General features: G+C 45.8%; 9 protein-coding genes across 9 annotated transcripts; 2 read left to right on the top strand and 7 right to left on the bottom strand.

The window, feature by feature from the left end:
* Positions 1-783: 783 nt before the first annotated feature.
* Triagg1_5433 (uncharacterized protein) lies at positions 784-2,557 on the bottom strand (the record flags this gene model as incomplete). The annotated part of the gene is made up of 4 exons (XM_062899947.1): positions 784-985; positions 1,038-1,428; positions 1,485-1,864; positions 1,920-2,557. 4 exons carry the CDS (start codon positions 2,555-2,557, stop codon positions 784-786), a joined length of 1,611 nt encoding a protein of 536 aa, XP_062755554.1.
* A 712-nt stretch (positions 2,558-3,269) lies between these two features.
* On the bottom strand, positions 3,270-3,740 carry Triagg1_5432 (uncharacterized protein; the record flags this gene model as incomplete). Its single annotated transcript, XM_062899946.1, has 2 exons — positions 3,270-3,620; positions 3,675-3,740. 2 exons carry the CDS (start codon positions 3,738-3,740, stop codon positions 3,270-3,272), a joined length of 417 nt encoding a protein of 138 aa, XP_062755553.1.
* A 974-nt stretch (positions 3,741-4,714) lies between these two features.
* Positions 4,715-6,093, bottom strand: Triagg1_5431 (uncharacterized protein; the record flags this gene model as incomplete). The annotated part of the gene is made up of 3 exons (XM_062899945.1): positions 4,715-5,774; positions 5,837-5,935; positions 5,993-6,093. The coding sequence occupies 3 exons, from the start codon at positions 6,091-6,093 to the stop codon at positions 4,715-4,717; spliced, it is 1,260 nt and encodes a 419-aa protein (XP_062755552.1).
* Positions 6,094-10,218: 4,125 nt separating this feature from the next.
* On the bottom strand, positions 10,219-12,230 carry Triagg1_5430 (uncharacterized protein; the record flags this gene model as incomplete). Its single annotated transcript, XM_062899944.1, has 2 exons — positions 10,219-11,698; positions 11,740-12,230. 2 exons carry the CDS (start codon positions 12,228-12,230, stop codon positions 10,219-10,221), a joined length of 1,971 nt encoding a protein of 656 aa, XP_062755551.1.
* Positions 12,231-13,645: 1,415 nt separating this feature from the next.
* Positions 13,646-14,887, bottom strand: Triagg1_5429 (uncharacterized protein; the record flags this gene model as incomplete). Its single annotated transcript, XM_062899943.1, has 4 exons — positions 13,646-13,741; positions 13,801-13,951; positions 14,009-14,530; positions 14,589-14,887. The coding sequence occupies 4 exons, from the start codon at positions 14,885-14,887 to the stop codon at positions 13,646-13,648; spliced, it is 1,068 nt and encodes a 355-aa protein (XP_062755550.1).
* Positions 14,888-16,737: 1,850 nt separating this feature from the next.
* Positions 16,738-17,432, top strand: Triagg1_5428 (uncharacterized protein; the record flags this gene model as incomplete). Its single annotated transcript, XM_062899941.1, has 4 exons — positions 16,738-16,832; positions 16,921-17,047; positions 17,133-17,243; positions 17,298-17,432. 4 exons carry the CDS (start codon positions 16,738-16,740, stop codon positions 17,430-17,432), a joined length of 468 nt encoding a protein of 155 aa, XP_062755549.1.
* A 309-nt stretch (positions 17,433-17,741) lies between these two features.
* Positions 17,742-18,816, bottom strand: Triagg1_5427 (uncharacterized protein; the record flags this gene model as incomplete). The annotated part of the gene is made up of 5 exons (XM_062899940.1): positions 17,742-17,888; positions 17,944-18,063; positions 18,114-18,261; positions 18,313-18,737; positions 18,796-18,816. The coding sequence occupies 5 exons, from the start codon at positions 18,814-18,816 to the stop codon at positions 17,742-17,744; spliced, it is 861 nt and encodes a 286-aa protein (XP_062755548.1).
* A 2,966-nt stretch (positions 18,817-21,782) lies between these two features.
* Positions 21,783-22,784, top strand: Triagg1_5426 (uncharacterized protein; the record flags this gene model as incomplete). The annotated part of the gene is made up of 1 exon (XM_062899939.1): positions 21,783-22,784. The coding sequence occupies one exon, from the start codon at positions 21,783-21,785 to the stop codon at positions 22,782-22,784; it is 1,002 nt and encodes a 333-aa protein (XP_062755547.1).
* Positions 22,785-23,066: 282 nt separating this feature from the next.
* Triagg1_5425 (uncharacterized protein) lies at positions 23,067-23,771 on the bottom strand (the record flags this gene model as incomplete). Its single annotated transcript, XM_062899938.1, has 1 exon — positions 23,067-23,771. One exon carries the CDS (start codon positions 23,769-23,771, stop codon positions 23,067-23,069), a length of 705 nt encoding a protein of 234 aa, XP_062755546.1.
* Positions 23,772-27,008: the final 3,237 nt, after the last annotated feature.

Below are 27,008 nucleotides of genomic sequence, written 5' to 3'. Positions count from 1 at the left end.
TATCCTATCACCATATAGCTGAGGTGTAATATTCCCCTACCATGTTTGCTTCAAGCGATCTGAGTTGTGCGAGCAAATAGTCCATGAAGGCCGTTGGTCAAGTAGCAACTTCATGCATCCTCAGTCAGACCACGCCTCTTTTGAATCTGCTACAAACCGACACCATAAGTCTGTTTTACGTTCGGGGAAGCTCACTACGCAGTATATCTCTTAAGGTTCATAACAGATGACCCAGTGAGAAGGATGATTCCACTCGAGTCCAAATGGAATACGCTGAATTTGGCCCTTTTACGAGTGGTTTGACCGGTCTTAGAGTTAAATAATATGATGTCGGTGCCCACGGATAAGATAGAGCTCCTCTCTCAGCCTGATTGGGAAAGTAATGTGACAGTCATCTCGAACAACTTCAAACACTGATTCGGCTACGCATTCCTGAATAGCATCTCTCACACTAAGTTTACCAGTAATGAAAATTTATACTGGAATGATGCCTTCTTAATAATGGTTGAAAGGCCGTTCACATTGAATGAATGAGTCAACAGCGCCTTTTTGTAGCAAGTTGCTCAGTCAGTCCACAATGTACATGTATTCTTTGGGTATCCTGCTGTCAACTGTTGAGTGACAGCTCCCATGAAACAAAATTAAAATGTTGAAATCCCAAGAAAGGTAATCATCAGATCCATATGCCGCCAAATACCCTGTTGAGAATAGGTGTTGCTGCCTTGTTGAAACTCCTTGCACCGATTAATGCACTCTTTTCATGTTCGCCCATCCACGCCGAGTTTAGGCTTTTCCATATACATCAACAATCCACTGACAGAACTCTGCCCATCTTTTGCCGTAGTCGCTTAGCATCTTCTCCTTTGTCTCTGCATCGACGCAGCTATAGGAGATGCTCCATTCGGCGAGAGTCCGCCAACCCATGAGCGACATGTTTTCACTACTCATCATCGCTTGATGGAAATCATGAGACAGCATACTCGCTCTGCATATGTCAGTATTAATTATCGATTGAAGCACTGATGATCAATACTCACTTCCATGATCCAGGGTCATCGCTGTTGACAGTGCAAGGAACACAATTGGCCAAGAGAACGGGCAGGTGATGGGACTTTGTTGTCGGGACTAATCCCAAGACTTCATTAGAAATGGGGCACGTCTCAATGGCAATCTGCTTCTCCTTGCAAATTTGCATGAGAAGCGGGTGCTTGGTGATGCTGAAACCGTGTCCGATGCGCTTCGTATCTAATAGGATAGCATCATACAAATTGGAATCGGTGTCTCCTCCATGATCAAGCGTCTCGCCGGCGTGGAATATGAATGGCAGATCGAGATTTAGCGCTGTAATTTTAGCACGCATCGCGAGAAGATCAGAAACCCAGTAAGAAAGCGGGTGTCCTGAATCTTCCTGTCCCTGCATATCAAAAGCTGGAGAACGTGTGAGCCTTCTAATATCGAGCCAGTGAGAATCAGAAAAATCTCACCGCAAATGAGGTCTGGGAACAATTGCTTCATTTCGATGCAGTTATCCATACACCAAAGCATGGCTTCTCTAGACGAAGATCGCATGCATGCGTATATGACCTTGACACCGTAGAATGCATGCCCCGCGGCGTGTATCTTTGGAACTTCTTCTCTCAACACCTGCTGGAAAATCTCCAAAGCTTCCTTCTGCTTGAGTTCTCGAGTGCCATCATCGGATTTGATGGAAAACCTATAATTGAGAGCTACTCGAATCTCGGCATACATGATACCATCTTGGGCAAATTTCCACAGCACTCTTCTAAATTGCTCCCTGTAAGCCGTCTCATAGCCGAACATGGATCGGATAACTGTGACCACCCGAATAAACTGTTGCCAGATGCTATCGATCTTAGCTTCTCGGGTCATTCTACTATATGTTCCTTCTTTATTCTTACCCGTTAACTGTCTGCTTAGGATGATAGGCATCATCCGGCCGTAAGACCATCCGCTTATAGAGCCATGATTCTGCCTTATATGCTCCACCTGGAAACTTGCTCAAGAAGTCGGAATATCGCATCCAAGATCCAGCGACATATGCCTTGCTGAACAGATTGGTGGATTCAGTTAGATGTATATCTTGACTGAACACGTCGAATTGAGGCAAAGCATAAGCAAAGAGCCCCTCCGAGACGAGTGGAACATCGCATTTGATATAGAGATTCGGTTGGTTCCTAGCATCGCTAAGGGCAGTCTCCGGAGGTAGAAGGCAGTCATAGTGGCAATGCAAAAGACAGCCTTTGGGAGCTTTTGTAGCAATATCGAATAGTTTGCTATCTGGAACAAGATCTAGGCCATGGAAAAACCGGTGGCCAGCTTCGTGTCCAGAGCCATCACTCTTGATACCGTAGACATTTTTCTCTTCCCACTCTTTGAGGCGCTGAATAATATCTTCGGCTGTCGCCTCTAGAGTTGTCCTTTTGACCAAACCTTCATATCCATGGGCTTTCTCAGAGTTGACAAGCGACTCTCGAGCCTTGAGATAATGATCCAAGGACTCAAATGGCCCGGATTGCTGGAGTGAACTGGCGGGCATGTTCCAATCTGCGTGCTAGATGAGGGGTCGTCCAAGTATAGAGTTGCTGTTGAGAAAAGAGTTGGGAAAGTTCGGAGAGATTAGCCCTCCCGGAAATAACGTACACAGTGGCAGATTTGAACTTCTCTCCGATGTCAATCCGATATATCGATTATTTATTACGGAACTCGGCTCAATATCTATGACTCTTTGAAACTCTTAAGTCTACCCCGCCACGGATAAGTTTACTGCGCCCATTGGGACTACTGATATGATATATACGAGATTCGTGTTTTCTATGCTCTTTTGTATAAGTTTATTTTTGATCATGCTACCGGTTTTGTTTTTTGGCCAAAGGATGCCAAGCGTTTGCAATCTAACCATCTGCTTGTGCTGAAAACTCCTTCTTATATTCGGTATCGAGAAGTCTCTCACTCGGAGTAAGGTGGGGTTCAACAACGGGAAGAAAGTGCCGACTCCATGGCAGTGTTACTAGCTGGCTTACTGTTCGTGCAAATCATAAGAAACGAAACCAAGAAAGGCTAGCTTTCCGAAATCTATAATAAGCCTCTATAGCTTAATCTTTGACTGATAACATGGGGCAATTTTACTTGGTTCCTGTTCCGGACTAACTAAACATACACGTAAAGAGCTGTGGCAGCAATCTGAATACAAGATGAATCAACTCCGTAGCATCATTCCATCCCCAAAATATTATTCGTTCTTGTAATATCTAGTCAAATCCTTGCTTTTGAGCAGCGGAACCGACTTCAGCTAACCAAGGTTGCCTGATTTTCACATTCAACTCCGCGACAGGTTGGCTGACTTTGTCCTTAGCAGGGCCATCCAACGTCCCCGCTTGAACCAAAGAGACTGGCGCAAACATATCCGCATCAGCTTGCTTGTAGATTGTCGTGCCGCAGTCGCCACAGAAGAATTTGGTCAAGTTGAATCCATCCTCATGTTTCTCAGTATGAGATTTGGGAGTTCCAGAAGTCACTGTCAGCTTGTCTCGCGCGATAGGGATATTGGCGGTATTAGTTGTCCCGGATAGTTTTTGGCAGGTTAAGCAGTGACATAAGATCTGCATCATTTTTAGTACGTATCTTCGGTCTTTCATTCATCTGTGAGATCCTACCACGTGCTTAGAGTCACCCTCGAACTCGTATTTGAGGTTGCCGCACCAGCAGCTGCCTGACGACATCTTGATTATCTGGCGATATTGGTTGTAGAAGAGCTGAAAGAGGCTGAAACAAACGAATTTTGGCTGAAGAAACGAATATCAGAGACAAATGGTCTGAGCTGAAACGCAAAGGGCAGAAGGTTCATTTATACACGACTTAGACCCGTCAATAACGAGCCTAACGATTTCTGATGCTGAGATGATGTAACAACCCCCAACTTCTCCATTCTATGTCGCCTTCTAGACATTGTCTTCCAACACGATAGCTGACAGCCCGCACTACGCTTATAATGCGGGGGAAAGCCTAGATGCTTCGACTCTAAACATTTTACACAACCTCGCCACCCTGTGAACGGCATCTTCTCTAAGCCACGCAGGTCATGCCACGCAGTGCTTCAGCTTCGGTCTTTCAATCTACTCACATTTGCTTTGTAATGCCATATCGTATGCCTCACTGAATTTTGAGTTTGAATCAAAGGCGTAGTCAGAATTACAGTCTTGGATAAGCACTATCTGGCGACGGGCCCATTTTCCATGTGCTTACTGGTTCCGGGAATGTTACCGAACTGCATAAGTTGACAGCATTTGCTACCCGCACTGGTTCAAGAATTGGTTATTGATGACAAAGTTTTTGTGGCATAAGGCATTTTCTCCAACGCGTAAGCCATGCTTTCGGTCCTTGTTAGGAAACTGTGATAAGTAGGAACATATATGCACCAGCCGAATTTCTCTCTGGAGGAGAATGCTGATTTCGCCGATATGACAGATTTTGGCCCTTGTAGTTGCCTTTCTTAAACTAATTTAGGAACTTTCATCTGCCCTTCCTGGAAAATAACCGACTGCAGTTCATGGCTGTTTGCTTGATTATACCCAGTATGTAGATATGTATGATGCGAATACTTGCCACCACCATCGTCGTTATCTCAACAGTATCGCCCATGCTGGAGCAGTGGGGAATTTTGGAGTTATGTGTGCCGTACCTATGCTGAGTCGGCTCATGCCCACGAGAAATGTTCGGAGTGAATATAGACTTGGCCGTGTTTCGAACCTGTAACAATGTTTAGGTTTTCTTCGGCGGCAGCATTGCGTACATCGTTTTGCATTGTGGTAGGTCCGCAAACATAGACGTTGAGTGATTGCCCTGCTTCCAATACCATGGCTGCCTCTTCGTGGATGATTTGAGTTAACTGTGGCCGGCCATGAAATTCTTTTTCTGATGCAATGAGCTTGTGTCCTTCCGGAATGATTTTATCGTCCACCACTACGGCAGATTCTTTCGAAGCCGGGCCTTCTATGGCTATATCTGTTGAATTGACTTTCTGTAAATCCTGTCCGGTCAGATAGACTTGTACGTCAATGTGAGATGATGAATCCCTTGCTAAAGATTTTGATAGCAGCTCGTTGATGGTACGGAGAAACCATGCGCGGCTACTGACGTCTCGAGTGACCAAGATGACACGCAGCGACAGCGGCCCAGAGCCGGGGGTTTTAGAAACAGCTTTGCTGGGAACACCGTCCTTGCCGTCGGTTGACACAATTTGGCCGTGCTCTTCATCTGCTGACATCCAACGTTGCCTAGCAAATCGCTCGATGAAGGGAAAACACCAGCCTGCGCCTGAGCCACCTGCAATGACAAGGAGATGTCTGCCATCATAATACTGCTGCTCATTGATACCTCCATAGGGACCATCAACGAGCACGGTTACCGAGCTTCCAGGCTGCTCCAGAGCGTACTGCCGTAATTGAGCGGTGAGGCCGCTTCCCTGACGAATATAAAAGACGAGTTCAGATTGCTCATTCGGTGCTACTGCAGGCAAGGAGCAAATAGTAAAAGGGTGAGACGAGAGAGCGTGTAGTAGACCAAAGCTTGTAAATCGCAGGAAGCAATACTGTCCGGGTTTCCAGTTGAACTTGACTGGAATTGTGATGAGAATAAAGCCATTATCTTCCACAAAAAGCTGAGCTTTCTGGCCGACGCCGTACTCAACGCAAGTTCGAAGCCAGGGATAGACATAACAGGGAATATATACAGCTGCTGTCGCAATAAAATAGTCCCTGCGAAAATGTGAATACTGGCATCTTTGTATATCACGTAGGCAGTAGATGATTATTCTTACCATGAGCTGAGCCTAAAGCCGCAGTGCCAAAAGAATGTCAACATAAATAAAACAGCAGCAAAGAAATGCGTCATTTTGAAGATTTCATAACCGAGGTTTCTGAGCTTTAGATTAGCCACATCCCTTGACATTTATGGCTTCTGGATTGCAACTCACCGGACTGTGCTATGAGACGCAAAGGTGAGCCATGCTTGGAAGATTAACGCCACGATGCCGGTCCAGTAAAATACAAGATTGGAAGAAAAATGATGTTGCATGTCATGGAACCGGATATGGTATACGATGAATGGGAATGTGTGCATGAGCGCAAGAACAAAAAAAGCATAGGAAATCCATCTGTGGAAGACTTGGAGTCTCTCGTATGAGACTCCTGTAAATAGTGTGATCCAATTCGCCTTACTTGCGGTTGCGCTGGATGCTGTTAGTGTTTTTCAAGCTTCATCTCTATGAATTGACGTACAAAATGAATGGCATACATGCCAGACTCATCCATCCAGATCTGGTGGCCAATGCAGGCGAATTGCCGTAGATCTTACTCGACCAATAATAAGGCTGTGGAATCAAATCCATACCTGACCAAACCATCAGCATCCATCATGACATGAGTTTGTTTTCAGCTTACAGAAGAAGAAGATGGTTCCAGTAAGTCCTAAAAGAAGAATGCCAATCGGGGCTGAATTCCATTTTAACGACTTGATGTAAAAACTACGGTAAGAGAGATATCGAACAGCCGCGACTAATTTCTGCCATATTACAGGGCCCCTGGATCGTCGGTAGCCAAGAATTACCGATATAAAATGACCAATGATGAAAATGCCGATGGTGGACATAAAGAATGCGATTGTTGGCAGAGCAAAAACATAATCGGCGATGTACCTAACGGAAAATGTGTCAGTTGAGTACTACTGATAATGATTCCAGATCGTAATACCAATAGTGCCAGCGTTGCTTATACCAGGCGCATTCTTCGGCAGTGAGTGAATCGCACTCAAATACGCGGCTTGAATGCAGCTGAACTGGCTGAGGAAGCCATGCGGGATTGCCCATCATCTTTGCGGTTTTCTTTAGGGGTTGGCAAGTTCAGCGTGATACAAACGGATATTAGACAGTGGTAGAAGGGGAGAGGGGGGGCGAGGCAGAGATTTAAGCAATTAAGGAAGACTCATAAGCTTCTTGCTAGACTTGGTTTATAGCACGAAATGTCCATCCCATCATTGATCGAGAGCTGTCGTCCGTAAATAGATTGGACGGAAGATTTTTTTTTAATGAGCCGTCGTGATTGTCTTTCTTGAAACAAGCATAAAATTGTTGTAAAATGGTGGTGTGATTACATATTGATTAAGAGCGTGTTTGAGCAAGTTTCCCCACCGACTCCCGTGAAAAGAGATGGTGCATTATCACACATGACACCCTTGTTTGTTAGTTGTTAGATCCTCCCACTTGTGCCGTTTCTGATACGGCAGATGAGATTTACGCATTACAGAAACAGCTAGCAGAAGGCGCAAAAAGACATGGAATGATTCATCCTGTCCCCCCACCTTCAGGGGAGACTCAAGTGACATCTCCACAGGAGCGCATGTTTGGACTTCACGAATATAAAGGTGGCCACAGCAAGTTTTGAGCTGATTCCTAGCCTGAAGCAAACATTGAGCGCGCTGAGTTGGCCATGTAACTCGGGTTCCGGTTTTGACAACACTCATCTCTCGTCTCTGCCGCAATATCTGACGTATCAAGATGGATATGCCTATGCCTGGGTCTTCAACAGGTACCATGCCGGGAATGCCCATGGATAGTCCAGCGGATGGCTCCGTGCCCATGGACTCATCTAGTATGATGCGAATGGATTCAATGGCCGTGACCTTTTTCACCGCTACAAACACCCCTCTCTTTACCTCTTCCTGGACTCCCACTTCGACTGGACAATATGCTGGAACTTGCATATTTCTGATAGCTTTTGCCACCATCTCCAGAGCTCTATTAGCAATTCGTGTCAATTTCCCCCAGGTCATGGATGTGATCGAACGCCGACGTTGTGATGGCAGAATACCTTCACATATGGCCGATTCCAAAACGACCATACGCCCATGGAGAGCCAATGAAGCCGTAAAGTTTGCGTGCATGGATCTTATCCTTGCAGGCGTTGGCTATTTATTGTTGGTGCAAATGAAGAGACAGGGACCCAAGCAACTTACTGACTTTTGGACAGAATGATCGCGGCAATGAGTATGAATGTCGGCTACTTTCTATCCGTTCTCGCTGGCGTTTTCTTGGGAAGTGTAATATTTAATCATTTCTTGACTTCTCCTTCAGTTCATTGACATGCCTATCGTGAGTGGTTGAAAGTGGAAGGATATATAGATTACATTCTTGTACACTACTTCAGAGAGGATATTGCAGCATACGATCATGTTATCATTACGGAAGCCATTTAATGATTTCACACTCCTCTAAAATCTCTTCAACATGTCTAGGAAGATCCGTCTTTTAGCTTCTGTTTATTATCGCGCCGCAAGTGAAGGCAAAAGATCCAACAGCCAACCAACTGAATGTGATGATCTTTGGAAGGGAAAGGCTTGACATCATATCCAATGCTAAAAACGAGAAGATATTGAGGTCAAGCACGACTCAAAGGATGCAATCACATATAAACCATTCTTTAGACATTACAAACGAGCCGATCGTGAATCAGAAAATAAGAATCTCCTAGCTGTTCGTAGTTTCTTACCAAACAGCTTTAATCAGTTCTCTATGGAAACAGGCAGGACAACTAAGATTTTCTTCTGCCGTGGCATGGCTCACCTACCTCAAACGTATGACAAGCGAGCTCATAACTTGACATACTCAACGTTTAGCTTCTATTTAACATTAGAGAGACAACACATGAATCCCACCTATTCTATCCTAGAATTTCCTGTATCATACGTACATGAACTTTTTGTGCTGCAATAACCGATTCCCTCTCTAGAAGTCTATGTGCCAATGCTGCGTATGATGGGTATCCTGCGTCCATATCGATCTTGATTCTGATTCCCCAAAGATAGAACACTAGAAGAAAAGCGTCTACGCCTGTGAATGAATCACCCACTGAATAAGCGGTGTTGGCTCCTTTCAGTTTGCCATCGATGAAGGTATAACAATCCTTGATTGTTTGTCTTCCTTTTTCTTTAACAGCCGAATACACTGATTTATCGTTTACAAATCTCCCAGGTCTCCAGAGTCCTCCAAAGCCTTGCCCATGGAGGGTACCAGAAAGGTAGTTCAGCCATTCGTATGCGCGCACGGTCTCCGATGTATCCTTTCCCATCAACTTCCGGTCAGGACGCAATGATGAGATAGCCGTAAGAATAGCCGGCATTTCAGTAATAATTTGACCTCCAACTGCCAATACGGGGACCTTTCGTTTTGGATTCAGGCGAGCAAAGTCTTCAGTCATGTCCGCGAATTCGATACATATGAGCTCGGGCTGCAGCCCAGCCTCAAGTAGAGTTACGTGGGCTGCAAAGGAGCAGGCCCCTGGAGAGTACCATAATTTTAATGGGAGTGTTGAAGTGAACGACATTTTGACGCTTCAATCGTTAGTTAGAGATTTATTAGAACGCTCCAGGGGGACATACATCTTGGTGTCATGTAATCACCGAAAAAGTCGTGAGGTTTGTCAGGTTAGTGTAATTAAACTCAAACCATGTGCATTTATGAAAAGAAGCAACAAGTAGATTCAATTAAGAGGATCTGTTAATATATAGATTTGGCGATCTAAGCGATCAATGTCGTCGCCAATTTGCAATTGAAAGAGGCAACTAGAAGCGACGCATTGGTGGTACCACTGCAATCGGCTATCTCGGCTATAACGCTTAACTCGTTAAACGATCAACCAAGTTCAGCTCTATTGGTAAAGAAGCAAGTATCTAAAGCATAAATCTTGTGCCAAACCTCGGTAATCTTGGAACTTGCCGAGTTATCTCGGCAGCGGCTCAGTTATCGAAGGATGACACTATAGATGAAAATCGACAACAGATATACGACTGAAGCGGCAAATATTAAAGCTGTCCAGCTCAATCTTAAGAGACTTAACAACCAATCTACAGACAGCGCTAGAAACATTGACTCAATTCATCGTTTCCGGAGATTCGGCAAACAGGAAAAGCATTATTAACAATTATATTTAAATAAGGATGTGTTTGGGGTAATTGAAACCGGTATACTACATAGCAACTATCCACTCATAAAAGCCTAGGCAGGCAAAATGGCGACGTGGGTTGATCAACTATAACAATGTCTAAAGCAATGCAACAAATTTGAATAAATTTTAAGACATCTTCATATGCTCCCAACACGAAAGACAACCAACGCTTAAGAACCTTTTAAACCACCCACTGTCCATCTCAATAAAAACCTTCTCGTAACATATTCTCATCAGGCACTCCCACATCTCTAAGACCGTCCATTGCCGCATCTCCAAAACCACCTGGACCACATATTAGAACATCTCTACCACTTGCCACCTCTGCCCAATAATCCGGCGCAATCCGACCCTTGTGTAATACAATTTGTACACTCTTCCTGTCAATACCCTCCATATCGATGTATTCTTGCCTTGTAAATATGTCGATGCGTACTCTGACTTTTGAAGCGGCGTTGCGAAGGGAGGATTGAATAAGTCGTAACATCATTTCGGGCTCTCGTGTTGACAACGCCAACACAACATCACCGTTAGCTTTTGCTCTGCGTTCAGACAAGGCACTAAACATGGAGAGAAAAGGCGTGATTCCAATACCGCCGGCGACCCAGAGCATGTTGACGTTGTCAGGTCCTAAGAAGAAGTCGCCCGTCACACCTACAACTTCAGCAACGACATCTTCGTTGATTGTTATTGGCCTTTCCCACTGGTTCAACGGATGTCTTCTCAAGACATCAAATAATGCTCTCGTTACGGCCCCTCCTTTCATCTCCCGCATGGTCATGTCAAACCATGTCACATCACGATCCTCGTGTGCACTTGAGACTGTCCATGTTCGTATTCGATCATCATTAACAGAGCCAGGAGCAGAGTTCGCCATGTGCTGATATGCCGGTGGTCCGATCCAGTCCATGAAATCCAAGGCGACGGCTTGCCCAGGTCGGATTTTAATAGGCTCGACTCCTGCCTTTGTGGTAACCTTGAATCTGAATACAGCAAGATCATGAGATAGTTGTGTTGCACTCGTTAATCTGGCCTTGTGTGCTCCAACGGCACTTGCTTGGCCTTCCGGCTCGTCTACCAGATATTTGACCTTGGGACTATATGGGCTGCGCTCAACCTCAGTGCCAAACTGTTGCCGTACGGGAAGAGCATCTCGAATAAAAATGGACCCGGTGGTCTTCATGACTGTGATGCTCGCGTGCTTAACCATAATGTCAAGCGCGGCCGGGCCGACAAGGTTGTCTGCTCTACCAGTAAGGTAAAGCACATCGCCTGTTGTAAATGAGACAATAGTAAGCGCCACCTGTTTGCTCGTTTCGACATTCCCCAGGCTCGACATGAATCTGTTTCCGGAGTAATCAGGTAGGACCACTGATCGTCCATCTGAAGGGCTGACGCGAATAAATCCAGGCAATCCACCACGGGCATTCATTCCAGTTTGCGAAGGAAACTGCTCGGCCGTTGCTGGATCTGACCTATAAACAGATCCGATGAAAACAGTATCGGCGCTGGTAATGAAGTCGATGACTTCATTCGGAAGTCTTTCAAACTGTGTGAGATGCCGTTTCTCGTATGCGATAACTGGTTTCGTTTCTTCCTGCCCTACAAGTTTACGGACATTGATGTACTTTGGACAATTTCTGTATTGCAACGTATCGTAGTAGGTTAGTAGCAGTTCATGACTAGACCGTTGAGAATAGCGAAGCAAAGACTTGAAACTTACCCAGTGGTTTGATCGACCTGCAAATTCAGTCTAAAGTCCATGTCGGTTGTACGTTTCACATCCTGTATGAATCCGGCAAACTTATTACGCCTTCGCGTTGGGAACTCAATTCCTATCCCTGCTGTCAAATACCTCTCAGGGCTTGTCGGGCTCTGGCCATTTCTGTCAACCCATTGGTTCAGAGTATCCAAAAGTGGCTCTCCGGGCCATAGTCTGGCGTTGACTACGAGCGTTTTCAGATCAGGACCTTCGACAAACCCAATCTCTCCGTCAGCACCAGCAACGATTGAAGCCCAAGGACGTCCTTCATCATCAAGAGTTGTGATGGGAATGAATGGTAGATTCGACGTGTGGAAAATGCGATGCTGTTCGCGCATTCTATCTTCGATCTTCTGCCATGTGGAGGACATTGCTTCGGCAAAGCCTAATTTTCTCTGCATAGCGACTTCGCCAGGATGCCATCCCTTCAAGCCTGAAATTGAGACGGCCATGGTAACAGTTGTGGCGTAGTTGTTACGATACAGAGGTGTTTGGCGGTGTTCACATAAACCGGTCGGCTTAAAGGTCTGACTCTTCTCGGTGGTTGTTTTGCATATAATTTATTATGAAAAACTCGCCAATGTATTTGGAAAGCTTACATAGACTCCAGAAACAAAAGATCTGCAACTCAGCTCCTCATAAACCTTTGAAACACACACTTCTAGAACATCAATTGGGTTCCCAACATGACGTATTTTTCGTGCTTACAGAGCAACATAACGCAGAGTAAGCGCCATTTAACAGGCGGAATCCCACTCGGTGAATCTCCTGTCTATGTAATCGGGCGGCCATACTAGATAGAGTTGAGCTAATTGGAAGATTCCTCATTTCCCCACTCGCAGCCTGTAGGATCTTGTGCCGCACTCGCCGCTTCTCGATGCCGCTACTTAAGAGCACGCTATTCAGAGAGAATGTTATTGGCTACTGGCTTCACTCAACTCGGAGCTCTGTCTCCCGTCGCCAGCCAGAAGGCCGAAAGCCGAAAGCTAATGAAGCAGCCAAGCCTTAGCCAAGCTTAAGTTGGATGTCACAGAAATAACCTTGTTTGTAAGAGATGATTGATAGGCACGCATTCTTCAATTAAGCATAAGTCCAGCTTTGTGTATAGGGTTTTGCGCAGAGATGTCCAATAACTTACTCAGTTAATGGAGCTGATAGACTTCAACTGCAATGTCACTGAAGCAACGTTCTCAGTAGAGGTGCGCACAAGCCAAGTAAACCCTCTAGTAGCTATTCCCAGCGATATGCTCTTTAGTATTTATCCAAGAGTATAAATCTCCGAACACCAAAGTACACCTGGACACCAACGTCATTCCTCTTTGGGAGAATTTCCCTGTGTCCCTATACGTAAGAAGGGAACGAATAAACGAGCCAAAGAAGCAAACCCTAGTGAAATGTAAAATGCACTCCTATAAGGTTTGAAGGCATCATCCTGGCCTTCCATTGTATTCTTCACCGAACTGTATACTGCAGTAGAAATTCCGAAAATGATCGTTGTTCCCAGTCGAATAAACATGTTAAATATGCCTCCAGCTAACGACTGCTGGCGGGACGGCAATGACTGCATGACGTACATCTGTCATGGAGATTAAATAAAAGCTCAATGTATGATGGGCGGGCGGTTACTCACGTTGGCTACATTGAACTGTAAATCGAGACCCATGACGTTTGTCAATAGCGATGGGAAGATAAAAGCCCAATATGTTACTCGAGAGCTTTGTACAGCAAGTAGAAAATTCGCGACAAGGTACATGGCGGCGCCAAACGCCATGATGAGGCTATTATTGACTCGGTGGAGGATATTTGCTGCCACAACATTGGATATGAGCGCAGAGATAACTTGCGGAAGTAGATCTACAGCAACGGTTCATGCCGGTCGGTGATGGAATTCTTGTAGGAAGAGTGCGAGCCAAAAGTTGGAAGAAAGCATCGACATGACTCCAAAGATGGAAACGGGCATCAACTAGATCGACGTTCAGTATATGCGGCCTGCAAACATTAAATAAATTGGGGGGTGCTCACAAATGCAAAACCTCTGTCCTTCCAGATATGCAGAGGCATCAGGGGATATGGGTACTTCTTTTCCCACACTACAAACCCTACGAGGAGGAGGAAGCCAACGATTAGCATTGCGATGACATGAGCAGATTTCCATCCATCCGCTGGCCCAAGTCTGCATAGCTTGTCAGTAATTTAAGTCCAAACATCATTTGCGAGCGAGTCAACATACGTCAAACCAGTTGTGAAAAGACCAACGCCGACAATCGTAAGAGCCGTTCCAACGTAGTCAAATTTTCTTAGAGCTGCCGTTAGTCTCTTTCCAAAGGGCCCTGGTTCAAAGGCTTCAATACTAGGCACGACCCGTATCGACACGGCAGCCAGCAATCCCCAGAGAATGGTGAAGAAGAAGAAGCCGGCGCGCCAATCAAAGATTCTTGCTGATATTTCCATAATAATGCTCCCAAGCCCAAAGCCGACGGGATTTCCCGCGCTAAAGCACGCAAATGCCCAATTCTTTCGCTTCGACGGCTCTGAGTAGGCAGCACCGAGTATTCCGATCGCAGGGGGGACGATGACAGCCGAGAAAAGGCCCAGAAAGCCGCATAGGATATTCATCCAAAACGGGTTCTTGGAGAAGCCAAGTATCAGACTGCTAATGCTGAAGCCAACCATGCCGGCTATGAAAAACGTCCTGCGACCAAGAAGATCTGTGAGCTGGCCTAGTGGAAGTTGCAGAGCGCCGGCAGAAAGACTAGATATATCGTCAGTCACAAGACACACGCAGCCGAGAAAAGAGGCGGCTTTCTCACGTGGTAGCAGCACTAATCCAAGTGATTTGGGCCTGTGTCATGTGTAAATCTCTTCCAATTGAGGCGGTAACGATAATCATGGCCCCAGTAACAAGGCTATTTGTCGCCATAGCCAATGTAGCCATGAAGATGAAACAAATCTCCTGGAACGTACTCTTGAAGCATTCTGGACGTTTCCCTATGCTGGTTCTCTGCACATTGGATGTGGGAGAAGAGTTATCAAACCGCGGGCTGTCATCTGGGCCCTTTCTCTCGTGAAGCTCAAGGAGCTCGTGGTCGATTTGGGTTGTTCCGGTCATGAGGTGAGTGTACTGGGCAGAATTCTTGTGGATGTTGATTGAGAGGGTATTGAACCGTATATCGTGTGATATGACGGAGAGCACAACATGAGTCTAGGAAATGAAAAACAGGTCAAAAAAAGCGATAACACAGCTACTGGGTGGGCTCGGTACTCTGCTGATGAATCAGTGAGGGCAGAAATTGACACGGTAATGCAACATCGGCCACGGAGATCAAGCAACCAACTCCAACGGCTAGAAGATTAGACTACGCCTTCGTATTACAGATTACGTGATACCATTTATTCCGTCCCTAGCCAACGACAAGGATTCCATGCACGTTGCCATACTTGCACACAAAACCAATGTCTTGATAGCATGCCGAGATCTACACTACGTACGCGGAGTACGCGAGAGAGCACAATACTTTGGATATGACAAAGGCTTTACAGTGAGTAGGTCTAGCGGGTCACAGAGGATTTTCCTGCATCAAAATCTTTGAGCCTCTTGGTATAGATTATATTTCAAAATTCTTTCCTGTTCGTCTGTTTTACTTTACGACCATAAGCTCTCAAGGGTCCGTCAACTTCCTCTCAGAGACTTTGTGCGCTTTCCATGCCTCACGTGTTAAAATACATTAAAACTTAGAGCTTATGAATCCTTTTGGCTTCAATAAAAGCAGTTCTTTGGAGCATCTTCTCAACATAAGCTGCGTATATGGGGTAGTCATTATCAATGTTGATGGTGACTTGGTGAATCTGGCCGTCCAAAGGTATAATACGGTCAGAAACCCGTCTGCAGCGGTATAGGAATTTCCGACGGCAAACTCCGTAATATTGGCTTCTTTGAACTTGGTCTCGATATGAGCAAAAATTTCTCTCATAGTCTCATCCCCCTTGGCTCGAAGCTGAGGATAAATTTCCTTGTTATTCGTGAACCTCTCGGTTCTCCAGATTTCCGCGATTGCTTGACCATGCGCCGTAGTAGGCAGATAGTTGAGCCATTCATATACTCGAATCTTTTCCAGGGGAGTTTTCCCGAAGATATGTCTTCTGGTGCAACGGTTGCGATAGCGGTGAGCACAGCCGCCATCTCCGTAATGACTTCACTACCCATAAGCAGTCTGGCACGCGGCGCTGTGGGTTCATTTTCTCGAATTCCTTCGTCATTTGTCCAATCTTTGCAAGAACCAGATCAAATTTGATTCCAGCTTCACATAACGCAACGTGAGGCACGAAGGAGCAAGCTCTAGGAGACCAGAACAAGGCCAAAGGAGCGTCTGTAGGCGTCGACATTGTGGAAACTGATTTCTACCGGAGTATTAGTCTGTAAAAAGTTTTTTTTTGGTCTCATGTTTACTGACAACATTGAAGTTTAGCAATTCGATGAATCTTGGCGTAGAGCAGAGTTCAAAAATCCATGAAATAGCCCTTGGGCAATGGATTATAACAGATCGATTTTCGCATCGTAGAATGTATGTTTCAATGAGATCACATCCTTTCAGTCATGCCACGTATCGCAAACCTCGACGATACACACAACGTAATCGGTATCCCGAGCCAACCAGTATTTTCTCGCTTATGTCGTTTAGCTCGCCTTTCCTCCCCTTAACAACATTTGTGTTGAGAATGATTCCAACTCTTAAAATGGGCTCTTTGAGATCGATATGCGTTAGCTCCTGTATTTTTAAGCAACTTTGAAGTCCCGAATTTGTAATACGATTGTTGTGGTTTCAGTTGCTCGTCATTGACGCCCTTGGATCTGGCGCACATTAGAAGTCAAGGGAACCCGTCAAAGGTGGGTGTAAGTGAGTTGCCTAACATTAGGGAGGAGTACTTTCTCTCCAATCTGCAATTAAAACACAACTTCGTATGAATTTGTTCTCAGGTTTCACAATGGCGGCCCAATCTTCCACTGTTTTCCATTACCTCGATATCGGCCGAATGGGTCGCGGCGACGTCGTGAAGTGAGTATCAGCATCTTATGTGATTTATACATGATAAACGCGTATTTCTTAGGGCCAATAACTAATCGTTAAATCTTAATCGGTTAAGTCTCTTTCTAAAAGATGCAGGAATCGAGTATCAGGATATTCGGTACTCGTACCCCGGTGAAATATGGCAAAACACTAGCGATGAGTTGAAGCGCCGGGGCCTGACAAGGACCGGAAAACTGCCTGCGGTGGAATACAACGGCCACGTTTTGACTCAAATACAGCCATCTAAGTTTCAAAAGCTACTGTTCAAATTGCTAATACTGATCGAAGCACATCCCCACGTTGCGCTACCTCGCTGGTGACCTTGGTCGCTATGATGGAGAAACAAGTTGGGAGAAATATGTTGTAGACGCGGTGTCAGATATTTACATTGACTGGAGAGTGAGTTGGGGCAGTTCGCGGCCCAAACTTATGTAAAATACTAACACGGACAAGTTCAAATGGGTTACAAACCTAGGAAACTCAACAGAGGAGTATAAGAATGACACTGCTCCAACGTGTTACGACGTATTAGCTCAGTATTACGCTGAGTCTGAGGGTCCTTACTTGTTGGGCGACAAAATCACTTAAGTCGATTTTGCTGTTTATAAATCCATCGACAATGACCAGAGGACGGGAACTCTACCGGTGAGTCTGCTCAATGACCATTCCACCGCGCATAATGTTATTAACCACCTGCGCGCATACAAAGCTTCCAAACACGATCTCAAAGTTTAGGGAGACATTCGAGCAACGTCCCAACATTGCGGAGTATATCAAGAAGAATTTCCCAAAGGCTTAGGGGTTAGTGTTGGTTAAGGGGAGATTTTAACCATGCAAATTATATTTGGTATACAGTATAAGAATCTTTCATGCTACACATCAACAAACCTCCATGATCTAGTCTAAAGCTTTCTCCAGATCCAAAATGTTGCTAATATACTTGTTTTGGGACAACGTGGCCACGTCGTTATGAGAAAGAAGGGGCAATCTCGGCGCCGCAGGGTATCCGAAATCCTTATTCAACAGCCCTTTCAAGCCGGGAACCTGTAATATGTTAGAATATCGTAAATGAACAAGATTCTTTTTATAAAGCGCATACCCCACTCTTCAACAAAGCAGACTCTGCCAGAGAAGCTATGCCTTGGGACTTTTGTGCGGCCTTGAAATCTGCCTTGGTTTCGAGATTTTGTGTCAAATCCCATAATTTCATGGAGAATTTCTAAGCAGAATGTCAGTTTTGATCACACACGTACCCAACACTTTACTAACGGGCGCAATGTTAGGTAGTGGACTAATAGCACCAGCGGAGCCGACCACCACTGAGGGGAGGAGGAAATCGATTAGGCCGGCCAATGTTGTGAAAGAAGTCCCTTCAGTCAAGGCTGCAATTCTTGCCAGCTTGCCAGCATTGCCACATCTGTTGTCGTGTTATGAACAGCTCTCACGTAGGGTAGAGGTAGAAACATACGATAGCATTATGCCGCAGACATTCGGTGCCAGTTTTGCAATCTCGGCCACATTGTCACGTTCCAAGTCAATCCCTGCCGTCACAGGAGGAAAATTGTAAATAACCCTATTCCACAGAACAGGATTAGCAAGCAATGCCATGGGAACCAGAGGGGAGAGGCTGTACACTGGAATTGGAGACCCCGCGGCGACATCGACGAAAAATCTTTCAACTGCCGCTGGGTTTCCTTTGAGATAACCAGCCCAATACCCAGGAGCAATCACCAGGGCAAAATCTGCACCTGCAGCAGCAGCATCGCGAGCTAGCTGAATGGTCTCACGAGTGCTATTACCTCCTACACCAGCGACTATCGGTGTCTTCTGCAGACCGATTGAATCGAGGGCATTTCGAAGAGTCTGTATTAACTTGATACGCTCTTCCGGGGTCTAAAAATCCCACGTCAGTCGAGGAACGAGTAGCTGCGCATGTTGAATTGCAACGGACCAAGTGTACTGCTTCTCCCATGCTAGCAGAAACAATAGGCAAGATTCCCGGTGCAGTAACATCTATTTCACAAGAATTAGCGATCAATTGATCGAATTATCTCATCACTGTGATTTGGCTCGTCTACATTTCGCATGATTCGCAAATGCCACGTAATCTATGCCCCTATTAGCACGCTGTGGTTCAAATTTCTCGTACTTCTCATGATTTTTACTTGCCTATTTCATCTTCAGCGTTGAAGAAGACAGGGAGGGGAGCATAGAGCCCCTTTGGCAGTGTTTTAGACATGACGAAGCCGGCGTCTAAGTGAAGCGTACGCGAGGGTCGTAGTGAAGAGACAACTGGGAATCTGGAGTAGTACTAAGGTTCATCGTATTTATCAGAATGTTAAATGGCTAGGCAAATTGATAAAGTCATAAAATTTAGTGCCAGTGTGTATCAACTTTGAACATGCGGAATGAACGGCTGAAAACTAAGTTGACGTCACAAGTGAGGCACAACGAAGCAACTTATTCTTCCTTCAGGAGGCACCGTATAAATAGAACTAGTAACTAATGATGGTTCAAAGGAAATCGCTAATAAATGCATAATTTCAATCTTTTCGGCAGTCTTAGCGGGGAAAACAGTTGACTGTGGGATCGGACACCCCGGGTGTGGCTTCATGTCTCCCAAACCCCAGTTGATCACCTATGCGATTCCTAATTTAAAGTGAAGAGACAACAGATTAATCTGATTAGCTCTTTGTTTGTGCCTCTACGTGCTGCATGTACTATAATAGTGCGAAAACAGCATCCCGCAGGTTATTGTAATGCCTAAATCTCTTCACGCCTTTCTGCCCATTCCAACGTTGAGCCCCAGACTCATGCAAAATACACCAAGATACAAAAATCCCCCGATTTCACCATTATATTTCGTGTCATGTATAGCTTCACCGTACGGAGCAGATTGCCAAGCTAGAATGTGCTTTATAAGCAAAACCGTTTTCTAAGCGCATCTTGTTTGTATTACCATAGTATAGGTAGCCCAAAAAGGAGATCTCCGCGGCAGTAAGACATACTAACTAGGGCTACTCATACAATCAGTACAGTTTAGACCGTACTCTTCTTTGAACCAACCCCAACGTAGGATATCATATTCAAGTTAGCAGTAATTAGTCGACGCCTCGGCCTTACTAAGAAATTATTCTCGCCATAGAATGAAGGATTGTCAAAATCCTAACAACAAATGCAAAGGCAACTCCTCCAATCGCCACATCGGAAAACGTTCATGTAGGGATTTATTGCCTTAAACGGATATATCCTCCTTCCGCCCCCATCTCTTCTTTCTATCTTTTCTCCATATCCAGCCCGTCAGCCGTAAACTCAAATGCATCTCGCCTCGCGCGAGACGGCCTCACCCAGTCGTCTCCTGACTGCTTATAATTGGCAAAATCGACATCTGCAATAAAAATCTCATCATCTTGGTCCCAGCCCGGGCCTCCTAAAAGATTGCCATTCGGAGAGACAATAACAGACCCTCCGCGGCTCACTATTTGATCTCCTCGTTCAGCTAATTCAGTTATCCATTTCAGAAGATCATTTGCTCTAATACATAGCGTGGCTGATAACACAAAAGCTCGGCTTTCAACGCTAATCGTTTGCATCAATGGAACCCAAATCTCAGTGGCATGAGCAGTTGGCCTAAGGACCAGATTAATATTCTGCTCGTAGATACTCTGTCGTAAAAGCGGCATCTAATTCTCCCAGCAAATAGCAGCTTTGTGGTTTTTAGCATCAATTCGCTTCCCCAGGGAAATATTTCATGACTTACCCGCCATCTTCAGCTTCACTCCTCTGATAACTGTTGACACAGCTTCAAGTGTTGACGGACTCCCCTGACCCCACGCAACTCTTTCCAAGCCTGTTGGCGTCACCTTGCGCCTCTTCCCAATAATGCCTAACCTGGGACAGATATACACAATGGATCTGTATAAGGTTCCACCATATCTTTCGAGAATACCAACAATTATGAAGACGCCAGAAGCCGCTGCTATCTTTTCCAAACGCTCTCTCGTACCGTCTCCCCTGTAAGGTCGATTAACAGGTAGAGGTAGTTCTTTGTTTACCCATTTTTGGCCGGCTCCTCTTGGTGTATCTCCAAGATCAATCGATGCCCGCCAATGGTTCATGTATGGGCTGCAATCTGTCTCCTCTCCAAATCTCCCAATTGCAGAGTTACCAAATGTGGACAGGCTCGGAAATCCACCGATAAAGACCTCGGGGAATAGCACAAGGTCGACATGTTCGGAGCTCGAGTTTCGCACTTTAGTTTCAAGTACTTGAAGAGCTCTTTCGGAGTTGTCAAGGGTATGCACCTGTGCGGTGGCAATCTTCAGTTTCTAGATTGTCGAGGCCATCACGTTCAATGACAGAAAGGCTGCTAGGTGTATTCGCGCGATTGGCAGCCTAGCGGGATCATTTAATATCGCGGCCAAGTTCGTAGAACAATCAACTCGCGCTAAACATGACAAACGATCCATATATATCAATTACTATACATAATAATGCTCCATACGGTGAGATTATGCACGACCGTCAAGCTGAGGCCGTGATTACGCTCAAAATTGCCTAATGTATGGAGGGGCAATACAAGATATGGGGTGCTTGAGGGATCTAGCCAATGAACAAACACCGTCTGGCTCGCTTACGTCGGCTTTCTCGCAGTCTCACGGAAGACGGCGGATGTGGAGGAAACAGCTGGAGTTTTACCTCAGGATCGTCGCATATGGTTGGAAAAGTTGCATCTGACAATGTTGCGGGGAAGACCAATGTTCATTGATAAGTCGTTCAATAAGAAGAGAGAAGGCTGCCACATGTTATACCTGACTCAAAACTCTAAACAACTACCGCTCTGTCTTTCATACTCTACTCATATGGTTTGGTCGCGTTCAAGCGCTTCTTATTTCGATCAATACCAACTCTACACAAACAAGCATCCTACATCAAAACATGCCAAAGATTCTTAAGATTGCTGCGGCACAATGCCGAACTCTCGACACAACTGGCAACATTCTCAAACAGCTCGAGACTAAGGTTAAAGAGGCTGCCGCTGAGGGAGTTGACCTCATTCTTTTCCCAGAAGTTTACATGGGCGGATATCCCCGATCAGCAACATTTGGCGCCAAAATTGGTGAGCGGACTCCAGACGGCTATCACCAGTACTTGTCGTATTTCCAGGGAGCCATTGACTTGGGAGATACTCTCGAAGGTGCATATGATGATTGGGTCACTCGCCGTCTGCCTACCAACGACAACGGAGTGCGGGGAGACGGCATACGGGAAGAGCTGGAGAGAATTGCACACGAGACTGGAGTTTACATAGTCACCGGTGTGTTGGAGAGGTCTGGAGGCACTCTGTACTGCTCAGTGGTATATGTCGATCCGGCCAAGGGAATTGTTGGAAAGCGACGCAAAGTTCTTCCGACGGGAAGTGAACGACTTGTCTGGGGCCAGGGCCAGCCTCGATCACTCAAAGCCGTGAGCACGACCATTAAGGGAGTCAAGATTTGCCTTGCTGCCGCCATCTGCTGGGAGAACTACATGCCTCTCTTACGCCAGACTCTGTATCAGCAGAACGTCAACTTGTATCTTGCGCCAACTGCCGATGGAAGAGCGACATGGCTTCCACTTATGCAAACAATCGGATTTGAGGGACGGACTTTTGTTGTGAGCTCCAATCAAGCTGTCCGCGACGATCAGCTTCCCGAATGGATCAGCGAGGTGAAGCGGGAGGGCAAGTTTATCAGCGGTGGAGGATCGTGCATCGTTTCTCCTTTTGGCAAGGTTCTGGCTGGGCCGAGTTGGGACAAGGATGGCGAGCTGCTCATCCAGGAGCTGGATTTTGAGGAGTGTGAGAAGGGTCGGCTGGATTTGGATGTTGCTGGGTCTTATTCACGCAATGACTCGTTTCATCTGGAGGTCAAGGGCCTTGATTTAATCCCACCACCTTAGAGAGGGGAATTTGTGAGAATCATTCCGTTAGCCTATAAAGCTTTCTATTATCATGTCGGATACAGTACGCGTATTGACATATCCAACAAGGGTTCCACAACGTAATATTAGTTATCCGTTGCATCTAATGACGGTAGCTTAGTAGATGGTAATACATGGCACTCAGTATCAAAAGTAGATATAGATGTGTTTGTCTATTTATGTCTCTAACAATCCATCTCTAACAATGTCTAAATAACAACTGCTCGCTTAACGAGTCTATCTCTGACTAGCTCCACTCATTTATGGGTTAATTCGGATCTCCTGGGTCCAAGCACTCTTCTCCTGATTATACAGATCCCACGCTTTGTTAGAGACGTTCTTGTTGTTAAGGTTGGGTTCCTCATCGGCAACAGTGCCGTTAACAGACAACAAGCAGATGTGGATACCCAAATCAGCAAACTTCTGGCGAAGTGACAAAGTAAGGTTCTTCTGGGAAGCCTTTGTAAGAGAGAGAGAGAAGAGATCCTCAAGAGGAGTCTCTGGAAGGTGAGAGTTGGTGACCATCAGAGTTGGCTTGGCGGTGGAGTCTTGCTTAGCCAGAGCAGACAGCTGAGGAATTGCCCACTTGGCGGTGTTGTGAAGAGCAACGGTGGAGACTTTAAAGTCCTCAAGGATGCTCTCGTCATCAAACTCCAAGAGAGGAGTCAGGGCAATGACGGCAGCGTTGAACAAGACGAACTCGGGAGTTCCAAGATCGTTGGTGATCTGTGCAAGAGTAGCCGCAAGTGCCTGGCTATTGGTGATGTCGGTGGGGTAAGTCTTAATCTCCACCTGTCCTGGAGCAGCGCTGTTTACAAAAGCAGCGTCCTTTTCCAGTTTGGCAGGGTTTCTAGCCACAAGGGCCACCTTGTTGAATTGTTTGGAAGCGAAGATGGCGGCAGTGTGGGAACCAATTCCAGGGCCGGAGCCAATGATGACCACACAGTTGTTAGATCGGGAAGCCATTGTGAATCTAAGTTGTGTGATAAGACAAAGTCTTCAATTTGACTTTGAGAAAAGAGAAAGTTATGAAAGTATTGTTTGAATGTTTATGCTGATCCTGATGCTGATGCTGTTGTTTGTTGTCTGAGACAATTCCCAAACCGACGAGACCGCCATCTCAGCCTTTATAGAACTTTCTCCAACACCTTGGTCTGGTCATCCTTCAACATAATCAACGATACTGTTCATCATGGAGTTTTCAGCATCAATTATTCATCCATCGGATAGTCCTTGGCTGATTAATGAATCGCCGGAAAGAAAGAATGCCACCGGAAAGAATATCTACTTGGGGCATGTGCATAGTCTGACATCTCCGCGGAGTGTCTATAAGCACCATCCTGTGTACATACCGTAAACTGCTAGAGCCCATTTCCCCTGTTCCACGTCGCCACCAAGCGTGGCTTACGGCAGTAGATCCTGCTTTTGACTCCATCTGACGTCTTAATACATACTGATCTGGTCAAATCCCGGCGAACACCGAGGCTTGCTTATTAACAAAAGAGGCCGCCGGCTATCTCGCTTCGATCGACTAACTCGACAGAACAACAACGAGCGCTGTCGCACCCTTACTTGGTTGAAGAGCAAGCATCGTGAACATGACAGAGAAACGAAGAAGACGTACGGGCTGCCTTACTTGTCGTGCACGGCATGTCAAGTGTGACGAGAGGAAGCCCGAATGCGAGCGTTGTGAAGCTGGCAATCTTGAATGTGCGGGTTATCTTCCGAAAAAGCAAGTTAAAGTACGCGAGTCGCAGCGCCGCAGTCATCGTCAGCAGGCGTCTTCAGCTCTGAACAACGCACAATCTCTTTCCCCTGATTCTTCATCTTCTCCATCGTCAATTGGAGAAGCATGGAATTATCCTCAACTTTTCCGCAACGATGGCCTCCCTCTTATTGGGTTGCCCAGCAATCCACGTCCCTCTCAACGGCCACTCGCTGGCGCACGAGAGGTATTGGCCTATCACCAGTATCTATTCCGCACATTGCCAGTCTTGTTCCCAACCGAGCACATGTGGTTCTGGAGAGATCGTCTTTGTGAGGAAGCATGGGGCATCGAGTATCTCTACATGATGTTTTCTTCCCTAGGAAGTATGCATCGCGCCGTGTTAATGATGTCGATGCCTGGAGAGAATGACCGAGATCGTGGGCTTGACACGGAAGTTATTGCCATTTAAGCGTACACTTTTGCAATCTAGGAATTAAGCCGCAATTTTGAGGAGGCAAAGAAGACGCAGGATATTCTCATTGCGACGCTGATACTGATGGTCTATTTTGAGGTATGAGAACCAGTCCATCCGAGACTTCTATGAGATAACGTCGTGTGTAATAACATCGGCGAGAAGTGTTTCGCAGGTAATCTAAGTGCAGCGTGCGGCCATATACGTTCAGCGAACCACTACTTTGAGACGTATAAAGGCAGTGTATCACATCCACAAACTATTGGCGTCCCTGCTTTAGACTGCCTCGACACAGCTCTTCAGGGGCTCAGTTGGACACGATTTACGGCACTCCCTTTTCAAAACAAAATCCCCTCAACACGACAAGCATTGACATGCGATGAAGCCTGTGCAACGCCATCGTCTCTCAGACAGAGCCTTTTCAATCTTTTGGCTGAGTCGGGATTGGAGGATCTCATTTGGAATTTAGTTCCACGATATTCTAAGTCCATGGCACTAACCAAGCTTCATTGGTTGCAACAAAAGCTACGAGCGTGGCGAAACTCCAATAAGTCGATTCTGCTGCCTTTAATATCAGATACAGTCGACCCAGGCGAAGAAACCCCCGAAATGCAGGCATTTACGATCCCGCCTCTCCTCCACAAGACGACAACACCATACGACGCATCTGCAATTCTATGCAGCTTTCTTTTTGGTCGCACTTTTTGGTTGCTATCAATACTAGAAGGTGGGCAAAATACAGAGCCGTACAAGCATCTAGCATATCTACATTTCTACGAAACTATGCAGTTTGCGGCAACAGAAGGGGCATTTAAAGCCGCATTACCGAGTAGCAACAGCTCGCAAAATCCGGCCTCTTTGCTATGTGAAGATGTCGAAAACGGCACTTTGCCTATGCTTTACGTAGTTGGGCAATGCAGTCCTCAGCCATCGTGGCTCCTTTGGATCGCATAGTTGATGAAACACATTGGACCACAAGGTCTATATGACGGCCTCGTCTATGCCGCCAGTCTCGAAACATGGCATTCCTTTGAAGTCAGCAACAGCCTCCTGGGGCAAGATTCACTAGAGCAGTACCCGAATCCTGCCTTACGGACCATCTCCGTCCTCATTCCCGACGCAGTTGGAAGCCACTTCATCACATACTACTCTAAGCCAGCAGGAATAGACGGGCTATTGATAAGCAATGATGGCTTAATGTACTATCTAGTTGGCCACACTCATGTATCATATCGACCTGCGGATGGCCAGATCGAACAGGATACCCATATCTATCATCAGGAAGGGTTAGAAATGGAATTATTCACGCCTGATTGGCTTCAGAGCCGGCCAATCTGCCTCGACTGGCGACAGCGGTCACTACAAGTAGAATTTGAGCTGGACCGTATACTACAAGACCACATCAATGGTGGACAACTTTTGGTGCCGTAGAATAGGAATAATAATTTCGTTGGACTTCCGTAACTGTCTTAGAATGAAGAGATTCTTGTATTTATCACTAGGTCAAATGATACTCTCTTTTAGGTCAGATCAGGGCTGAATCTAGATGACTGTTTTTGAAAATTCGCTGCTGTTAAACCATTGCTATTTCTCTATCCCTAGCCGATCCCTGGTCAAGAAATATTTCTTCCATCACTGCAAGTGAGTCTCTACTCCGTTCTAGATGAAACTCCTGCCAAACCCATCAGTTTTGCCACAGAAGCTCAAAATTTCATCATGCTCGGAGAAACATAATACAAAGATGTAAAGCTGTAGACCATGACCGCATCCCCTAGAAACTAGACCACTCAAGCTAACGGGAACGAGCCGCCCACCCGCAATCTCATTAAGCTGACGGCATGGATTGCCGTGTGTGCTAACTGCTATGGGAGGCTCTTTTGTATACTCTATCGCGCAATATTTTTCAGCTGTTAACGAGGTGTTGAAGGGGGTATGATACGGCTGACAAATAACAAGACTTAGTAAGTGTCGATGGACATTTTGCATATTTGTAATGGCTATGGATGGCTTCACCATAGCAGAA

The sequence above is a fragment of the Trichoderma aggressivum genome (genome assembly GCF_033847375.1).
Source record: "Trichoderma aggressivum f. europaeum strain CBS 100526 chromosome Unknown scaffold_019, whole genome shotgun sequence".
Classification (NCBI taxonomy): domain Eukaryota; kingdom Fungi; phylum Ascomycota; class Sordariomycetes; order Hypocreales; family Hypocreaceae; genus Trichoderma; species Trichoderma aggressivum.
The sequence above is the reverse complement of the archived record's forward strand: the minus strand, read 5'-3'. Positions and strand labels throughout refer to the sequence as shown.